At 41.3% G+C, this 15,325-nt stretch overlaps 1 protein-coding gene across 4 annotated transcripts; it reads right to left on the reverse strand.

Moving 5' to 3' along the window:
- Positions 1-1,501: 1,501 nt before the first annotated feature.
- On the reverse strand, positions 1,502-13,332 carry HMGN3 (high mobility group nucleosomal binding domain 3). Of its 4 annotated transcripts, none has more exons than XM_069974680.1 (6): positions 13,041-13,295; positions 5,650-5,700; positions 4,459-4,488; positions 3,307-3,357; positions 2,537-2,647; positions 1,502-2,036 (listed from the first exon to the last, which is right to left on the reverse strand). In XM_069974680.1, exons 1-6 carry the CDS (start codon positions 13,053-13,055, stop codon positions 2,001-2,003), a joined length of 294 nt encoding a protein of 97 aa, XP_069830781.1. In that variant the 5' UTR covers positions 13,056-13,295; the 3' UTR covers positions 1,502-2,000. The 4 variants fall into 4 exon arrangements, with proteins under 4 accessions (XP_069830781.1, XP_069830780.1, XP_069830779.1 ...); XM_069974679.1 differs by having other exon boundaries at positions 2,537-2,650; positions 13,041-13,267; XM_069974678.1 differs by lacking the exon at positions 1,502-2,036 and adding an exon at positions 2,043-2,431 and having other exon boundaries at positions 13,041-13,332.
- Positions 13,333-15,325: the final 1,993 nt, after the last annotated feature.

A 15,325-nucleotide genomic window follows, 5' to 3' on the forward strand; every position in this document is an offset into this window, starting at 1 on the left:
TGTCTCGACACATTTACTAAACCCGACAAACCTGTCATTTTTGTCGAAAAACCAGACTTATTAACCAAACAGTCATTTTTAGGACGGGTTCTCAATTCTGAAAACCAGCTGCTTCTAGTAGGGCGTGATGGTCAGGTTTTAGTTTTGTCCTGAGAAAAACCTTTCAGGTTCACCTAGGGCATGCGGACATTTATTAATTTGATGCAAAAACACAAACAAAAAGAGGCTAATAAATGAGGTCAAGTATTTTTATCAGTCTTTTTTTTTTAACCAAAACCAAGAATGGATTGAAAAATTTAGAAACTGTGCAAATCTTTCCAAATCTTATAATTTTGTCCTGTCAGTTCCACTACTGATTTTGGTTAAAAAAACAAACAAACAAAAGACTGAAATACTATGGGGAACATTTTTTTAAGTCCATCGGTTTTCACGCTGGGCTTACCAATGTCCCCGCAGCTGCGGAGCTCAGAACATTTATGTAGAGACGCACTGCCTCTCCTGTGCGCATGGAGCCCATCCGTGTGAATAATTTGAGACCTACACCAGCTCAAAGCGCACACAGAAGCTGCGCCCCCTCTGCGTGCTGCTGCACCCCCCTGTGACGCCCCCTCCCTGCCCCACTGGCGCAGATGGGCCCAATGCGAATGAAATATTTGCCATTTGTGAACATTTTTTATGCCGATCAGGCCCATCTGCGCCTAAAAAAGGCATTTTAGCCTTTTAATAAATCTCCCCTTATGTGTTAATATAGACTAAACTTGATCCCACCCCTGAAATGTATTAAGAAATTTCGGTGCACATTAAAGCGACTCTGTACCCACAATCTGACCCCCCAAACCACTTGTACCTTCAGATAGCTGCTTTTAATCCAAGATCTGTCCTGGGGTCCGTTAAGCAGGGGATGCAGTTATTGTCATAAAAACAACTTTTAATCCTGCAGTGCTGTGTCTAACGCCCGGGGCTTACATTTGTTTATGCATTAGGCTGGCACCACCTCTCTGTCCTTCCTCCCCACTCTCCTTCTCATTAGGAATGCTCCAGGCAGATTGCTTCCTATTCCCCACCTGTATCAGCCCGGCACATGGGCTGGATCCTTAATACACCTGTGCAAACCTCAAACCGCAGTAAATGTTCCTGGATCATTCCTAAAGATGAAGAAGGGTGGGGAGGAAGGATGAAGAGGTGGTGCCAGCCTAATGCATATACAAATGTAAGCCCCGGCCGTTAGACACAGTGCTGCCGGATTAAAAGTTGTTTTTATGACAATAACTGCATCCCCTGCTGAACGGACCCCAGGACAGATCTTGGATTAAAAGCAGCTATCTGAAGGTACAATTGGCTTGGGGGGGACAGATTGTGGGTACAGAGTCGCTTTAAAAGGGACTCAATAACAGCAAAGACAGCACTAAATTGCCTTGTTACCACTCCTAAAGAGATTTTATAAGACCATGCAGGTTTTTAAAAGATGTTTAAAAACAATAGGAATACTTTAAAACCACAATTAAAAAGGGGATACCTTTTTATTTTTACCTTAAATGAAAAACAAAAAAAAATTTAAAACAGCAGATGGTCACAACAATTGTCATTTTCAAAACCACAAAACCTTAAGTACAAAAGCACCACTAATTATTGCTATAGAAAATGCCATGGAAAATTTCAGAAATGCACAGTAAAAAAAACATCACTATATGCACAAGATTTTTTTTTTTAGTTTGTTTTCTTAAAAGCAAAAAAAGTAGATATGCAAAACAGCCTCAAACATACCCACTAAATGCTAAAGTTTTGAAATTTGTTGAAAACTTGCAGACAATGAGAAAAATCAGAATCAGCAAAGCATGAATATGTAGAAGAAAATGTTCATGTACATTATATATATGTAAAAGTTAAACTACCGTTGTCCTAAAAAAATTAGCATTTACAAAATACTTGAGAAAAATATTGTTTTTTCTTAAAGTTCTTCAAGAGGTACGCAAAATCAACGAAAAATTTCCATGACCATTTCATTCTTTGTCGTCGACCACTTCAGTTTTCTGTGCCTAGGAGATGAAAAAACAAGGAGAACAATTAGAATGGTCTGAAGAGAGCTGACACAGACCCCAACCCTTCTCTACTCAACTAATGTGTTTTTCTATAAATAAAAAAAAACCTGCAGAAAATGGAATATGTGAAAAGACCTGTTTTTAGGCTAAGAATACTTCTGTTCAACTTAAAGTCAAGATTTACAAACCCAAGAAGCCTTACCTGAAAGCTTCCATTATTTTCAACACAGAATAAGCACCACACCACTAGCTTTCTATGCACTGCACACAAAAAATTAGCGATCTACCGTACCCTTAACTTTCACTGTTTCAATCTGCCCTTTTATTGACAGTGTGCTGGGCATGGCACCTCTGGATGTGGAAACATTAACAGTTGAGCGAGAGATGCGAATCTGTAATAACATTTCGGTCAATAAAAAAAGCATTATGAACATGCAAATCAATGGTTGTACGACTGTATAGAAAACACCACCACTGATTCAATCTGTGAAATGTACCTCATCAGCTCTATTTTCACCATTTTCAGAGGGAGCAGTACCTTCCTTTCCAGCTTCTTGTTTTTCTTCCTTCTTCCCTTTAGCACCTTTGTTGCCCTTTGTTCCTGGCTCCTTCTTTGTGAAAGTAAGAGAGAAAAAAAAAGAAGTAAAAACTCAATTTCCGTATATTACAATAATGAAAAGGTCTACAAATGGATTAAATGGTTATTCCAATCTAAGGACCCATTCACCCTACGGAATCGGTGCAGAGATTCCTTAGTGTAAACGGGCCCTTAGCAAACAAAGCAGTATTTATTGTACATCATTCTGCGCTCAATACTGAATCAAGACCCATTGGGATCTTGCTCACCTGTTACCAAGGTCCTTCTCTCCTGATTACTTAGTTTGGTGGTTTGGTGAGCACTAAATGGAGTACTCTTGGTTTCAAACTTTATCCATTAAAAAAATTATTGAGGCCACTGTGTTCTTGGGAACATTAAGTGTAGCAGCAATGTTTTTGAACCCTTCTCCAAATCTGTTACTCAACACAATCCTGTCTCTAAGAGTTTATGCGAACACTACAGAATTAGGCGAGGACTTTCATGCAGAGTCTGTGCGGCGGGTTGCTCTTGATGCTCCGCCTCTCCCCATGTGATTTCTTAAGCACAATGCGCAATCCCCCCGATGAATTGAGATTTTAAATTCTTTGGGCAGATCGCTCTTGAGAACTTTGCATACAGGGCAATATAGAACAGAGAATACAAATAACTAAGCAGAATATAGATGATTACCTTGGCTGCAGCTTTTTTTGGTTTGGCTTCAGTTTTAGGAGGGGCAGGTTTCTATAAAAACAAGAATATATTTAAGTAAAATGTACGCTATGGAATCATCACAGTGCAGTGGTCACATAAAAATAATCTCTTATAGGACAACCATTGTAGGTTGAAAATACGGCAACTTAACACCATAACTCTAGTAACTGTCTCCAAAGTCCCAAAATGAAGATTAAGGACAATAAGCACAAAACTAATAGAGCTAAACCAAAACCTAGGTACTGTACACAAAGTAAAATAAAAATAGATAAATAAAAAATGTAAACACACTACATATGAGCTCCTCATGGGTTCAAAGATGTCTGTTAGGGTAATTAAAGTGACACTGTATCCACCAACCCACTCCCCCAACCGCTGGTACCGTCCATTTAATGGCAATAAGTTCTTCCCGGTCGTGTCTTTTAAAATGTGCCCAATGCCTTATTAAGGGGAAAATTTTTTTTTTTTTTAAATCTGCAGCAGTCAATATGGTGTGGCCTACAGTGTCTGTGCCCTAGGCCTATTACGCCTCTGCTTTCTTCCTCATCATTAGAAACGCCCCTGGGCAGGATTTCTCCTATTCATCACTTGTCTAAACAGTGTAACGATCTGAAGAGGCACATGTGTACCGTTTAGACACGCAATGAATAGGAGAAATCCTGCCAGGAACGTTCCTAATGATGAGGAGGTAGGGTAGGAAGAAAGGGGAGGCGTCTCAGGCCTAGGGCACAGGCACTATAGGACACGCCACATTGACTACTGCAGATTGAAAGATAATTTTTTTACCCTAAGCAAGGCACAGAGAGTATTATAAATGACCGGGAAGGACTTACTCTCATCAAACAGATGGTACTGGTTGGCTGGGTGGTGGGTACAGTGTCGTTTTAATAAAGAATGTCTCTAAATGGCATAAGCCGAGTTAATGGGGCCATGTAGAAACCTTCAGCCTATGCTCCGAAAGCTTTCCCACCACATTTGCTAAGCTTGGTTTCCAAACAAAGGATAGACAGAGATTTTTTGCCCTATAATTGTCCTGTGTAAAAGGCCTTTCATTTTTTTAACTAATTTCCAACAATTTAAGCGTGTACTGGGCAGAGATTTTAATGTAAAATATTGAAAATAAATACTTACTGCTGACAATCTTGCTGATCTTCTAGTTGGCTAAAAAAATAAAAAAAGCATAAATCTGTATTATTTCAATAATTCCATTAAAAAACTTATCACAATGGTTTATATTTGACTAATTCATAGTAAAAGTGGTTATATTAAAAGGTGTATTATGGCGAAAAACATTTGTCATTTTTTTTCTTTTAATTCTTTAATAAAATATATAACTTAATTAACAAAAATTTATACACCCACACACACACACACACGCGCACACACACACACATCCCTGGACCTGACAATGTTATATATCACTAGTGAGACTGAGCATACCCTGATGTCTAGTCTAATACAAGTGAGCATTACAACAGATCATTGGTGCGTTTACACAGACAGATTTATCTGACAGATTTTTGAAGCCAAAGCCAGAAATGGATTTGGAAAGAGGAGAAATCTCAGTCTTTCCTTTATGGCCTGTTCTCTGTTTATAGTCTGTTCCTGGCTTTGGCTTCAAAAATCTGTCAGATAAATCCCTCAGTGTAAACGCACCATTACACTTAGGGAAGCTGTCTGTCTGTAACGCTGCAAATGTGGCACCTTTTAGCAGAATAAGCGCGGTGGATGACCTTTATCCCTGATCGCTTTACTACAATGTGCGGAAGCTGCGACACTACTGACACAGACAGCTTCCCAGTGTGTAAATGTTTATTCTAGCGCTAACATGCATTAGAACAAACATCAGGCAAGGCACAGCAGTGCTAGTGATGTGTAACTGTACTGGGACCCTGCAGTTTCCAACACAGCCATTGATGGCAGCACAAAGACAATATTGCTCTCCTCTGCTACTGGTCAATGTAAAAAAAAAAAAGACAAAGAAAAAACACTTACACACACACACACATTTTCTTTAAAGGGGTTATCTAGGCTTAGAAAATCATGGCCGCTTTTTTCATGTTCAATTTAATTTATGTAAATGTAGATGAATTGTAATACCACACACAGCCTGAGGACAGGTGTGGTGCTGTTTTTGCTTGTTGTGTTTTTTTTATTATTCCGAATAACCCTTTTAATAAAGCTATTTAAAAAAGGATAACTTAATTAAAGAAATGTAAAAATAAAAATTGACAGAATACCCCTTTGGAAAACTCTTTAATCAAGGCAAATTGAGGTGGAAGATATCTGTTACCAAATTCCCAGGTAAGAAAATAGGCTTACCTCCTGCTTGGTTACTTTGCCAGCATCCTTGGCTTCAGCACCTTCTGGAGACTGCAATACAAGAACATCAAAGATTTAGACTTTTTTCCAATAAACATATTACATTCGTAGTTTAGCTTGGACCTCCACCGAACCCGGGAAAAGTGACTAAATTGTCCCCAGAATGAATGCAGAACACCATGCAGGTGTAGTCAGCACTCAATTCATTTTGATGGTGTGTGAACATAGCTGTATACTACAATGTGGACCACACCAGGCTCATACACTTTATGGCTGGGTTCACACTATGTATATTTGAGGCTGTATTTGTGAGGCTGTATAGCAACCAAAACCAGGAGTGGATTGAAAACACAGAAAGGCTATGTTCACATAATGTTGTAATTGAGTGGATGGCCGTCATTTAATGGCAAATTTTTGCTGTTATTTTAAAACAACGGCTGTTATATTGAAATAATGGCAGTTATTTACCGTTATATGACGGCCATCCACTCAATTTCAACATTGTGTGAACAGAGCCTTTCTGTGTTTTCAATCCACTCCTGGTTTTGGTTGCTATGAGGACCTGACATGAGGACCAAATACTGCCTGAAGTATACAGTGTGTGAACCCAGCCTTAAGCAGTAAACACTAGTACTAGTAACTACGTTCAGTTTCCAAACATCCAATTTTGTGCATGGGTAAAGGCGTGGACCCTGTAACGTAGCGCTGGGACAGAGCTATGCTGAGTAAGATCTGGCTTTTTCATTACTTTTCATCAACATCATCATAATAATTATATTTAGGGATGGTCCGAACCCGCCGAGGTTCGGATGAACCCGAACGCTCGGCATCGGATTCGTCCGAACCCCGTCCGAACCATCCCTAATTATATTTAATTATTATTCTGTTATTGAATATCATGGAAATATCAAAAAATAAACAACATGAAAAATTCTAAAGATAACATGCATCACTTTGTGGTCAGTCAGTTTTCTTTCTTTTTTGCTATATTGTGATATTGCGATTGCAGCGCTCCGGAGGGTGTTGGTGCTCCTGTGCATTTAAAGTTTATACAGTGTGGGACTATTGATATTATTTCTATGTTAGTCTCTGTTCATGCCATATTATATATGCTATATATTGTTTAGTGCTAGTCATCCTAGGAGATTGAAAAAACCTTTACATACTTCTGCATGGGGCTGTAATACAGCATGGGCACCACGCCCTTATTTTATCTCAATTGCTTTATTCAAATACATTGCTGTATTCAACATTTTGCTGGTTGTCTTCTCTGCCGTCACATATTTATTTGCCTTGCTTTTTCATATCGGAGACCAAGGCCCATCAGTCTTATTTAGCTGTTAACGATGGATTCATATAGATTGAATTATTTCTTCAAGAACTAAGTTTAATTTTGAGAAATAAAAACCCTTGTGGATTTGTCAATGTACCACGAAAAAGAAGCTGGCATGTGCCATGGTTATCCTACCGTCTGGGACGGCTAAGGACACCTCGCATGCTTGTCCGTCTGTTACGATAGAAGGAAGTAGTTGGTTACCGGCAGCTGTGCAATAACAGAACTAAGTTCTAAAGAAAGCTATGAGTAAGGCTAGGTAAAAATAAGGGCAAATAGCGGCTGTTGTTGCAAAACAACAGGTGTTATTAATGAGAATGATCATAAGTAGCGGCCGTTGTTTTGCAACACCGGGCGTTACTTCTTCTTAATTTTACATCTCACATGTGGTCTAAAATCTGTGCCCAGCTCACAATGTCTCTTAGCATCAGCCGCTTTTGAGCCACGTGGCGTGTTAAACCATATGCCTCGGACGTGACTCAAATTAACGTCCACTTTTCACACCTGTCCCTACAACGGTATTAATAAATCTTTCCTATTGTGCATTAAGAATTAAGAGGCTAAGGAACTTACCATTTGGCTCTTTTGTCTTGTCACACAGCCAGCCTTCTGAACACACAACGTACGTATGTTTAAATCACTGTACTACGCGCCAGGAGAATATTATATCATTGGATATATAAGCAAAAAAAGCAACTGCTTGCAATCCAAAACTATAAAGGCCAAAAGCAGATGCTAAAAGTTGCCTACACTTCAGCTGTTTTTAAGCATGTGCTGAAAATGTTGCCATCCCATAAAACAATGAAAAGAATATGGTATACAACGAACAATCACACACTCAGCTAGCTGGAAAAGCCCAGAGCTGGATCCTTTGTTTCAATTGACTATTTAAAGAGTAAAAAGGAATATACCTGAAAGTGTGAATGCTACACGTGACTCTACTTTGGTATGTGCCAACTCACAAGTGATGCCTTATTTTTTATTTTATTTTTTTACACAGAAGTGGGTAGAAATAACCTTGATATGATTACGACATACAGTAATTTAGATGAATAACAAATTATCAGAAGCCGTTACATTACTAATATAACATAAAAACTAACTACAACTATTAGTGAAATGGCAATTATACATGTGACATGCTGACACGGTCTCTAACAGCTACTAGAGGTTGGGAGTCCCCTACGTGTCAACCTGTGGTGCTCCAAAAAAAGTATTCCAAAAACATAGAAAAACAATGTATGAAAGAGGGTAATGCACAACCACAAATCCAATGCAAAAATGGTGAGGCTAGATCGGTAGAATTCGGACCACCTCATTGATCTGGAGAACAAGGGATCTGTGTATCTTGTGTAAATGAGGCGTCTGTCCAGCGTGTCCACTGCCCCATCATTCAAAGTCTATGCAAGTGAGTGATGTCACCAAATACAGGGCACAAGGTCTAATGCTAATAATTGCAACTGTAGAACACAATCCGTTTACGTCGTCTTTATTTACTAACAATAAGAAAAATCTGAAAAAGAATCAGTCAAAATACTGATACATGTCCATCTGGAAGGTTTGAGCAGTCTAAAGAAGGTCAACCGAACGTGTGAGATACAGTTTCCCTGTACTATCACTTAACACGGAGCATGTGCTACCGACAGCCGATAGGTAAAGGGGTTGTCCTGTGAAAATCTTTTTCTTTCAAATCAACTGGTGTTAGAAAGTTAGATTTGTAATTTACTTCCATTAAAAAATCTCAAGTCTTCTCATACTTATTAGCCGCTGTATGCTTGGATTTATTATGCTTGGGTTTATTTTAATGCCGGGTACATAGTTGGCTATTGAGTACGTTCGGGTCACTTCCTTAGCACTTTTCCTAGTTTTGACTTGTACTGAAAAGCGTAATTTGCATCACTTTTTAGGCTGGGTTCACACTACGTATATTTCTCCTCATATTGCAACCAAAACCAGGAGTGGATTGAAAACACAGAAAGGATCTGTTCATACAATGTTGAAATTGAGTGGATGGCCGCCATATAACAGTAAATAACGGCCATTATTTCAATACAACAGCCGTTGTTTTAAAATACCAGCAAATATTTGCCATTAAATGACGGCCATCCACTCAATTTCAACATTGTGTGAACAGATCCTTTCTGTGTTTTCAATCCACTCCTGGTTTGGGTTGCAAGCAACGTAGATGGGCCTGATGTAAATATTCCCAGAAGCAGTCTTTGCGAATACATTAACGCGCATCGGGCCCATCTGCGCTATAAAATGGCATTTCAGACATATAATAAATGTCAGGGAGTAGAGGAAAGCCGTATTTATCAGTATTCTAGGTGGTTGGCAGGTCGTGCTTTAAAATGCTAGCTTTAAACTAGCTGGCTAAAGAAAATATTAAATATATGAAAATAGTTTTATGCTTTGAACCTTAAAATCCAAAAGGTAAAATAAAGCCTGCAATAGGTAGCGATGGATTTTAGGCACAAAAATAAAAGGGTGACAGACGTTATGGCCTGAGGTTCAAACAGTCTGGTTAACAAAAGAGAGCATTTCATCTCTTCTCTAGCACGTGTGCCAACTGTTCAGTGTCAAATTGTTAGATTTTCAAAGACCACTTAAATATGTTTCAATGAGTACGCTGCGGCAAAGCTATTCAAAAACACAACTTGGGGAATTTTTTTTTAATTGCAAATCTAGTTAAACAATGTAGATTAGTTAAGAACTGTTAAAGGCCGTATGCCTAAGTTTCTAAGTGCCTAGAATACGTTGGAAACAATAATATGTGCGAGTTTCATCTTTTAACCACTGTAATACAGGAGTACATTACAGGTGTCCGATTATGAAAAATTATCAGAATACATTTTATGGTATAAAGTAAAAAAAACAAGAAAGACTTAAAGTGATACTGTGACCTGTGTTTTCATGGGTGACGCTCGCACTAGTAGCATTCACTGCCATTGAGTCCCCTCTTTCCGGTGATGTTATCCTGTAATTGGGTTGGCGGCCCGATTGTAGTGAAACATGCGCCAAACCGAGGCAGAGAGAGGGGGGGGGGGGGGCTCAACAGGAGAGAATCCCGCCTTGGGGACATCATGGTGGCAATAATGTTTAAAACCATTTTTCTGCAAACGACACTAACAAAGGTAAGTGTGCAATGTGCAGTATCATGGGTGACTGATCTAAAATTTTAAATATGTTTAGGGAAACCAATCAGAACATTTGTGCTGATTAAGCTCCCAGGGAAGGTGTACAGATCTTGTAGACAGGTCTCCTACCAAGCCGGGTCTTGCTTGCTCGGTAGCTTTATATTTCGTTAGAACGTTGCTTTATTCCAGCATGTGGTGCAGAGGGAAAGCCATGAACTATCTGGGCAGTGACTAGTCACTGCTCTCTGCCTGTCAGCATGCTCTGTGGGGATGATTGACAGGCAAAGTGGCCTCTAACGGGCCACTTTACCTGTCAATCACCCCCACAGACCATGCAGACGGTCAAAGAGCCCTGACTAGTCACGACCCGGACACCGCCCAGATAGTTCATGGTTTTCCCCTGCACCGCACGTTTTATCGGATATAAAGCTACAGAGCAAGCAACCCCCGGCAAGGTAGGAGACCGGTCTACAAGATCTATACTCCTTGCCTGGGAGCATAATAAGCACAAATATTCCAATTGGTTGCCTTTAAAAGGACTAAATAAGGTTTAGGAGGGATGAGTTTTTAATAAGAAACTGAACACAAGAACAAAGGGACAGGATGTAAGGTTAGTTGGGGGAAAGATCAGAAAATATTACTTTACCAAAAGAGTAGTAGATTCTTGGAACAAACTCCCAGCAGATGTGGTTGGTAAATCTACAATAAGTGAATGTAAACCTGCCTGGGATAAAAATATATCTATCCTAAGATAACAAGAAAGGAAATACTAATAGGGCAGACTAGATGGACCCAGTGGCCTTTTTCCTTCCAAAAATCTTCTTTGTTTAAGGCATGGTAAAAAATGTGTGTGTGTGTGTATATATATATATATATATATTTATTTGAAAGTGATGGTGCCAGCATAGGACCTGTGCCCACGCCATCACTTGTGAGCGACGACTGTTTTAAAGAGTCAACACCCCACTCTAACAGCCAGGATCGGATATTGTCGATCCTTGTGGTTTAACCCCTTAGATCCTGCAGTCAATGCATCTAAGTATTACAAAGAGTCATTTGGTTCCCTCTTTTACCCCATAAGCAACCCTAAAGCCTGACAGTGAGGTGCCAATGGGTTGCTGTGGCAGATGAAGGCCTAACAATAACCCTAAGGCCATACTGACTGTATAACTGTGGCAACACAAAAGAAATGATAGCCTAGAAGTGTTTGTACTGTGCACAAGTAGGATAACATTGCATAAAAAAGCAACACATTAACATGTCCTTTATCCCTCACGGTGGCCATGCTAAAAAGCACGAATGAAACCTGATCTCGGAATTCCTGTTTTTCCACCCCCACCCCCCAAATAAGTAAAACAATGCATTATATGTGGCCAAAAATTGCCCCCAACACAAAAACTCTACCCGCCCCTAGTAGAAATCTGTATAGAGAGTTAAGACTTTAGAAACACAGAGATGAAAAAAAAAACAAATAGGCTCCAAACTGGGCTGTGCCCTGTAAAGGGTTAACTAGTATAGAAGGTACCAGTACTAAACTGGGAAGAGTAATGCTGCGTTTACATGAGGCGAAAATTTGCCCAATCGATTGTTTAACGATTTGACGATTAGCGTTTAGACGAATAAATCGTTAGAATATTTGTAAGAAAAATCGTTATTGCAATCATTTTTAAGATCGCTTAAGCCCATCTTTCACACAGGGTGAATCTTTAAAAGACTGTTTACGCGAAGCGATCTGCAAATTTTTAGCCAACGACGATTTGAGAACACGTTGAAAGATCAAAATGAACAATTTCTCGCTCGTCGCTTGATCGTTTGCTGTGTTTACATGGAACAATTATACGATCGTTATTGCGAAAATTCGAACAATAATCGTTCCGTGTAAACGTACCATTTACCAGTATAGAGGGTACCAAACTGGGAGGGGGTTAACAAGTATAGAAGGTACCAGACTGGGAAAGGGGTTACCCAGTAAAGACGGTAGTAACTGGGAAGGGTTAACCAGTATAGAAGGTATTAACTGGGAGGGTGTTAACGAGTATTAAGGGACTAAACTGGGAGGCGGTTAACGAGTATAGAAGGTACCAAACTGGGAGGGGGTTAACAAGTGTAGAAGGTACCAAACTGGTAAAGGGTTTAACCAGTATAGAAGGTACCAAACTGGGAGGGGGTTAATGAGTATAGAAGATACCAAACTGGGAAAGGGGTTAACCAGTATAGAAGGTACCAAACTGGGAGGGGGTTAATGAGTATAGAAGATACCAAACTGGGAAAGGGGTTAACCAGTATAGAAGGTACCAAACTGGGAAAGGGGTTAATGAGTATAGAAGATACCAAACTGGGAAAGGGGTTAACCAGTATAGAAGGTACCAAACTGGGAAAGGGGTTAACCAGTATAGACGGTACTAAACTGGGAGGGGGTTAACCACTATATAAGGTACCAAACTGGGCTGTGCCCTATAGGGATAGCCAGTATAGAAATTTTCCGTATTTCCAGTCATGGGCTGCGGGTAACAGAGGCGCAGAGAGCAGGGACAGCTATGGGCTCCCCCCAGGCTCCCTGCAGGCACAGGCCCACAGTCTCCACACGGCTGCTGTGCCACCAGTCATCCGAGCTCTACAAACATGGACGTCACACTTCTCCACTCTTTCCATTAGCCGTCATTGAGCATGGCCAATAATGGAAAAATATGGATGAGGAGACGACCCCACCCCCAACCAAAGAGCCCCGCAGGCATAGCGGGCTGTATAGAAAGGATTCCCAAGAGGAAGGGAAGGCGCGGGCAAAGCGGGGGGTGACACCGCGCATCTGGTGACAATAACGCAGCAGCTGCACGGAGCGGGAAGATCGCGACGGAGACGCCGGCAGAAGATAGAAGACGAGCAGAGCGCGGGAGTGCGATACGCGCGGAGGGATCGCTCACCTTTCTCTTGGGCATTGTGATCTGTGGGTAATGGCCTCGCCCTGGAGCTGGATGAGAAACCGACGGCTGTGGAGGAAGCGCAGTGACTGGAGCCTAACAACCGCTTTCCGCACAACTACAGTCTCCCCCCTCTCCAATCCTGGTTCGTTCTTCAGAGACGCCTTCTCATTGGTGGAATCTAGTTTACAAATTCCACAAGACACGCCCACCGCCCAGAGCAAACCACCTACAACCGGACCCTAGATGGGCGTGACACGCCCGGCTACGTCACGGGTGATTTACTACGGCCAGCCCTCTTAGTTGTGTCTCCGCCTACTTTCTCTCAGCTGACCAATGAGCAGTAGGGGGCTCGGCTTTTATTACTTCAAATGAGAAGCGGTAGGCGGTAACCAGTTGTTGCCAGTCACTGGCGGGATTTTTTTCTTCAGCCGTTATAAGCGTGGAGATCGCTCCGCCTCTCCGCGTAGCTGGCTGTTTATTTTTGAATCGGGCGGTGAGCGCGCTAATTTTCTGAGGTACTAACCGCCATTTTATAGTAGATACGGGAACTGCAAGACTCGTGTGCGGGCAGCAGGCGAAATGAGCGCTTACGGCGCTCCGTACACTTCCTGCAGCGCTCGCTGCCTCATAGCGCCGTGTAATATATCTATATGTGTGTATAGATGTGACTGATACGTCTCGTCTTCTGGGGATAGGATAAGCAGATGTAACGCGCTATTGTGTGAGGGATGGAGGGAGGGATGCAGGTGATGGCCCCTATGGATAGGAATAGCTCCGGGCTCAGGCTGCTGACACAGATTATTTGTTCAGTTTTCCCCATAGAAAAAATACTGCCGGCAATTGTTCAAAACGTCAGGTAAAAGCTCCAGGGGAGAAAAGCGGCTGTTTATACGAGTGACACATGGAGATATTGCTGAGCCTATCACTATGTGTGAGAGACTCCTGAAAATGGCACCCAGAACAATGATGCCCCCTGCTTTAGTACTAGGATATGTAGTGTGATGATTATGTGTAGTGTGATGACCATATGTAGTGATGATTGTGTAGTGTGGTGATTATGTGTACTGTATGATGCTGCTGTGTAGTGTGATGACTGTGTGCAGTGTGATGATTATGCGTAGTGTGATGGTGCTGTATAGTGTAATGATTATGTGTAGTTTGATGGTCCTGTGTGGTGTGATGACTATGTGCAGTGTGATGATAATGCGTAGTGTGATGGTGCTGTATAGTGTAATGATTATGTGTAGTTTGATGGTCCTGTGTTGTGTCATGACTATGTGTAGTGTGATGACAATGTGTACTCTGATGGTCCTGTATAAGGTTGATGACAATGTGTACTGTTATGGTCCTGTGTAGCATGATGACCATGTGTACTATGATGGTGCTGTGTAGTGTGATGACCCTGTGTACTGTGATGGTGCTGTGTAGTGTGATGACCCTGTGTACTGCGATGACTATGTGTACTGTGATGGTCCTGTGTAGGATGATGACTGTACTGTGATGGTCCTGTGTGGCATGATGACCATGTGTACTGTGATGGTGCCTTAGTACTGTGATGACCCTGTGTACTGTGATGAGCCTGTGCCTTAGTACTATGATGAGCCTGTGCCTTAGTACTATGATGAGCCTGTGCCTTAGTACTGTGATGACAATGTGCACTGTGATGCCCCTGCCCCCTGTCCCTTTTTTGGAGGGACAGTCCCTACTTTTGACTTACATCCCTCTGTCGTACATACTAACTTTTTGGACAACCAAAGAGGGACACTTGTGGTACAGTCTAGGAACATTTTAGACGTCATGCATTAAAACAGGCATGGACTCACGGCACAGGGATGTAATATTACCGCTTTATAAAGCTTTGGTGCGGACTCATCTGGAGTATGCCGTCCAGTTTTGGAATCCGATTCATAAGGATGTTCTAGAGCTGGAGAGGGTACAAAGACGGGCAACTAAACTAATAAGGGGAATGGAGCATCTTAGTTATGAGGAGAGATTAAAATAATTAAATATGTTTAGTCTGGAAAAGAGATGTTTAAGGGGAGATATGATTAATTTATTTAAATATATAAATGGCCCCTACATGAAATATGGGGAAAAAATGTTTCAGGTAAAACCCCCTCAAAGAACAAGAGGGCACTGCCTCCGCCTGGAGAAAAAAAGGTTCAATCTCCGGAGGCGACAAGCCTTCTCTACAATAAGAACATTGAATCTGTGGAACAGTCTACCACAGGATCTGGTCACAGCAAAAACGGTAGAGGGCTTCAAAACCGGACTAGACAAGTTCT

The sequence above is a fragment of the Dendropsophus ebraccatus genome, chromosome 6 (assembly GCF_027789765.1).
Source record: "Dendropsophus ebraccatus isolate aDenEbr1 chromosome 6, aDenEbr1.pat, whole genome shotgun sequence".
NCBI classification, from domain to species: Eukaryota; Metazoa; Chordata; class Amphibia; order Anura; family Hylidae; genus Dendropsophus; species Dendropsophus ebraccatus.

Bases quoted from the DNA above. Each gene is read 5' to 3' on its own strand.
- HMGN3 (XM_069974677.1), bottom strand. The intron at 4,489-5,649 runs GTAAGCCTATTT...TTATTTTTTTAG, and splicing joins GCAAAGTAACCAAGCAGGAG to CCAACTAGAAGATCAGCAAG. The intron at 3,358-4,458 runs GTAAGTATTTAT...TTGTTTTTATAG, and splicing joins GATCAGCAAGATTGTCAGCA to AAACCTGCCCCTCCTAAAAC.